The 5343-nt window shown below is 41.6% G+C and overlaps 1 protein-coding gene across 1 annotated transcript in view; it reads left to right on the top strand.

The window, feature by feature from the left end:
* LOC101853567 (thyroid receptor-interacting protein 11) overlaps positions 1 to 5343 on the top strand; it is a gene marked incomplete in the record, with an annotated part of 90172 nt that overhangs the window by 20713 nt on the left and 64116 nt on the right. The window contains 1 exon segment of the mRNA XM_013084529.2: positions 5228 to 5304. Within this exon segment, the coding sequence (XP_012939983.1) occupies positions 5228 to 5304 (77 nt within the window).

The following is a 5343-nucleotide window of genomic DNA, read 5'->3' as shown; positions in this document are numbered from 1 at the left end:
GGTCGTGCTCGCGCACGCACGCACACACATACATACACACACATACACACATACACACGCTGGCTTTGTAAGCATGACCTCTACCAATGTAAAGACAGCAGTAACAAAACTTTAAAAAGAATCATGACTTGCAACTGCAACGTCATTGCAATACGACGAGTGCAGTCTACCACTCCCAGACATTAAGACTTCACAGTATTCAGACTCTCTCCCTGCTGTGTTGTTTGGATGTGGGGCAGAAGTCATTCTGAGTACTGTGGCCTCAACTGACTAATCATGAACACACTCACGGGCGCGCGCGCGCGCACACTCACACACACACACACACACACACACACACACACACACACACACACACACACATACATACACACATGCAAACACACATACATACACACATGCACACACACACACACGCACAATGTATTGACGTGGCCAGGCTACGCGCTGGGGTCCCCAGTACTGTGTAGGTAACTCGATGCTGGGCAAACACCGGAGGCCGCGTCCTGTACCGAGGTGGTAGGAACAGCTCACACAGTGGGATTCTCAGGGGAACAGAGAGCTCTGTTGTTAGGAAATTGTCGTTGATTTTATGTTTTATACCCCGGTAGACTAAACGTTTTATCGTTTAGGAGGTAGGCTGCTTTGGGTCGATCATGCCTGTTTCATACTGGGGTAGAGGGGGGAAAGGGACGCAACCCAAGTTATGTGGGATGTTATAGCAACAGAGCTGTGTTGAATGGGTCTTGTGGGAAATTGTTTGGAAATCGTTTCGATAATATGTGTTTTATGAGTAAATAATAAATCATGCCCTTGGGGCATTGAGCATGAGAATTGTATCATGTCCTCTCAGATTGCTGCAATGCAATGCCCAGTTTATTAGTCAGACTAATAGTTTGATTAACAAGACTTATTCTAGTTCTTGTGACCACCCATATGACAATCTGAAAGCAAGGACATTGTTTGACGTTCTTGGTGATTCCATTCTGAAACATCATTCAACCAGTGGACAACAGTTCTGTCCTGAGAGTGGCCGTTACCTTAGCTGTCAGTGTAGTGTAAGTGTCAAGGAGCGAGAGGAACTTCTCCGGGAGGAGTATCTGGGGCTGTCTGTGGGCTTGGTTTAGAAGGTGAAGGAAGGAGGTGCTGTCCTGGCTAGGTGAGGAATTTAGAGTGCTTGTTTGTGGAGAGTGCAGTAAGAGAACAGCAAGCTGTATTTAGGTCAAGTGGTCTTGCCGGACTCGTTCCCAAGAGCTGGGAACTGGCATGTGCAGCTCTTCGTCTCCCTTATCTCTGTAGTCAGGACTCTTCCCCTCTTATCTCTATAGGGATCGGACAACTAAAAAGCCTTTCCATAAATTTTGAGAATAGTTAGATTTTCAAAATATTGGTACGTGGTTACTGTTGTGCTTGTGCGTGTGTCAACGTGTACGACATACATAGCTTGGAGGGATTGGGGATGACTCATTGGGCTGGTGACAGCAGGGAACATTTTATTTGAGGATGGTTGGAGGGTGCTGCTTGGGGGTCATACTTCTTGACTCTTTCTTAATGTTTCAGTAGATCTTGCTTTTTTTCTCCTCTAGCTCTAAACAACTTTGATTGTGCTGATTGCTTTTCTTTGCTTAAATTAAACCAAGTGGTTTACCTCCGGCCATTGTCAAGACACTAGTACTTTCGAACATTGATGGCACCGCCTTGAACGTTCGTTGTGTGGATCTGAGGCTGTGCCTTGTACTTGCTTTACTCAAAGAGTTTCCACTTAATGAAATTTGTAGTATATGTACCTGCAGCTAGCAGGTTAACAAGGAACATATGATGAAAATAATTAGTCACTTGTAGCCTGTGCGGTGGTTTCTCCACACTATCTCTCAAGAGAGAAGTCTTTTTCTTCCCTATGTAAAGAGACGTCCCTTTATCTCTTAATAGAGGCCTCCCCTTTATCTCTTGAGAGGCCCTTTCCTTATCCTCCACAATAGCTAAACCTCTCCAAAGTTGGGCTACGATTCCGTCAGGAGCATTTTTGGCGCCAAATTTGATCTGTACTTTCAAAAATACTTGTTTCACCTTGTCGTTTTTAAAGTACTCTCATTGACTGCTGAATTTGATGCGTACTTGTTGAGATGTATATGGATGTTTGTCCATCTCTTTATTTTTCAGCATCATCTGTGGTGTAATGGTTAGGCACTTCATTGTAGCATCTCTCTCTCGTGCCCTTTTTGACTCCCAGTGGAGCATAGGCCATCAACAACATTTATCCAGCGAAGCCTGTCCTGTGCAGAAAACTAAAGTTTTGGTTCTCATGTTGGAATCGAGTATCTTCATTTGCCATTTGTCTGCTAGGACATTATCCCTCTCAGGTCAGGTTGGCCCTGACAGGCAGGGTAAAAGTGGAGCCCTGCACCTCCTTCATGATATGATTTACAAATTGTGTTGATTTGGGGTGTAAAAACATCCTTAAATACAATTGTATCATATTTTTCCCTCTGTCTTAAGTAAGTCTTAAGTTTGACTAAGAAGAAGTGGCGGAGCAAAATTGTCTGATGTTGCAATGGTATGATAGATCATACTACATAGATCCACCTACTTTTTCTCACCTCATGAAGTCAACCCAAATCCAAAGATAAAGGATGGTGTTAAGTCAGAGACGTTTGATTTACTAGACTCCCTTTGTCTGCTAGCAGTGGCATTTGTGTGTGTGTGTTTGTGTGTGTGACTGTGTATGTGTGTAAGTGAGTGTGTGTGTGTGACTTTGTATGTGTGCAAGTGAGTGTGTATATGTGTGTGTGTAGTGTATGTTAGTCTACCCTCTGACAGTTGATGATCGGCATTGTTTGATGATCTATCATACTTTGATGTTTGTTGTGGTTTGATGATGAGGGCTGTGTGATGGTCTGTTAATGTTTGATGTTGAGAGTGGTTTGATTCTCTGTAAGAGTGTGATGGTGAATGTGTGGATGGTTGGCAGGTGCTTATGTGTAGTTTGCTTTTTTTTTTTCTTTCAAACATCTGTCGTCCTTATCTCTCCTTTTTTTCTGTAAGTTACTCTCTAGCAACACCTCTAATCTTTAGTACTTATATGTGTCCCTGCCGGTCAATATCAGTTATATGAAGGAAATTTCAAAACTGAGTTAACATTATTTTTAAAAACGATCACCTTTTCCCTACAATTTAAACAAGAATGAAGTAAATATGACCATATTTGACAAAAATACAGAACTTTTAATTGTGCGAGGTGAGGAGACACGAAAAGGAGAAAATGGCCTCCGAAGTTGAGCAATATGTTTCCATAACAATGGGGGTCTTAGAATTGAGATAAAGACTTGAAATTTAGCTGTTATCTTGGCTATGCCACTACAAGGTAACATACAGAAGTAGAAAACTATCCATTAACAGAGAAAAAACTTATGGACAAAACAAAATTTTCTCGAGAATAGACTTCAGATCAAATGCTACAAAATATTAGCACTCTTCAAGACTGTGAGTGGGTGGTTGACGGGTGCTCTGGTGTGGTTTGCTTTTTCTTTCCTATTAATATTAAACATCTATCGTCCTTATCTCCCCTTCTTTTTTATGTTTGTTACTCTCTTGTTGTAACACCTCTAGTCTTCTGGCGCTCATATGACCTTTTATGCAGTTGCGAGCGCCGTAAAACCTCTACTAAAACTAAAAAACAAGACTATGAGTGTGAGATCATTACAAATCAGTATTTTATTGCCTCAAACATGATGATCTGTCGTTATTTCAATAAAAACACGAAGCGTTGTCTCGGCCGGCGCCGCATAGGTCCCCGCGGAGAGCGAATCGGCTCTATACTGTATTGTACTGAGTGCTCCCGGTAGTTTCGCGGAAGGATTCATGCAAAATAATTCCAAGCTGATTTCTTATTTTATTCTAATAGAAAAAGAACTGCTCTTTGTATTGGTAGGCCTACCTTTTTCAGCTGGTATTTTTCACATTTTGTGTTAAAAATGATCTTTGAAAACTTGCGCGCTTTTTTGCACTCACAATGCCAAAGGCCAAAAATAATAACCACGGGAAACCAAGCTCAAAGCTATATAGTTTTCCGCGAATGAAAAGACGGTATTTGATCATCAATCTTTCTGCAAAGCATTCAAATGCATTGGTGTCAATTTTTTACCGGGGGACCTTGCATTACGACTGCAAGGGGCTTCCTTTTCCACAGCGATTCTCTAGCTCCAAATAATCGGATATACAAACAACTTACGCTATTATAATGAAGAAAGTCTGAACTTTTTCAAAATATTTAGCATTTGGTGTTTTAGAGCAAAAGAGCAAAGAAGCAGACGTCTGAATTATCCCCATTTCACCGAAACCACGTGCTCGGAAGGCCGCGAGTCGGCTTACGTGCCGCGTTTACGCTACCTAATTATACGTTTGCAATAGCACCATAAAATCACGAGAGCACCCATACACACACACTTGCACGCACACACACATACACTCACATATAAACACACCAACACTCATACACACACATGCACATAGACCGCCGCGTTGGCTTCTTCGCAAGGAGTGCGCTTTGAGAGATCTAGAGGAAGGTTATTTTTTCTTTTAAAATCACTAAAACACTATAAAAACGAATTTTTAAATCAATCCAAGTGTAAAACTGAAAGATCAACAGACGATAACAGCTAGCAGGGCACGCCCACACAGTCAGGTGTTTACGTAAACAAGCTTGAAGTGAGCAAGAAGTTACCGTTTTTACTCCGTTTTACCAATCAGAGTTGTTTACATTTTTAACCATTCATGCTCAAAAAGGGGTCAAAATCTAAAAATAGTTGCGAATGAAGAACGTTGAAGCAAAGATACTCCACTAGTGGAGAATCTTTGGTTGAAGCAAAGGAGGCCATGAGGTAATGGTTCTAAAAATAACCTCACAGCTACACACTAGCAAGGTCCAAATTCCTCGTTACCCAAGCTCTCGACAAACCACACACACCTCCAAAATAAATCAAAATGAAATATTTATAGTTTATTATTTTAATTTTAAATGAAACAGAGGACATCAAATTTTCAGTAGATCCAGAAAACAAAAATTCCATGGAAAGTCACTTTTTTGTCTTTCGAGCCTCGTAGGACACTGTGTCTTATGACTGAAATTGAACGGGGGAGACAGATATATCCTATTGTGTTGCAAGTGCCATAAAACTTTTACTAAAACTTAAACAGTGAATGTAGCTGTGGTTTGTGTTGTCTGTTTCAGACCCGGCCACAGAGCTGAGACTTGCCAAGGAGAAAATCCAACAGCTTGATGCTATCGTCACCTCGCAGAGACAGGAGGTGAGTTGCAGCAGACAGATGCCACACACTGACACACAC

This window comes from Aplysia californica, unplaced genomic scaffold (genome assembly GCF_000002075.1).
Source record: "Aplysia californica isolate F4 #8 unplaced genomic scaffold, AplCal3.0 scaffold00300, whole genome shotgun sequence".
Lineage (NCBI taxonomy): Eukaryota > Metazoa > Mollusca > Gastropoda > Aplysiida > Aplysiidae > Aplysia > Aplysia californica.
Note: the sequence above shows the minus strand (reverse complement) of the source record. Positions and strands in the feature narration are given on the sequence as shown.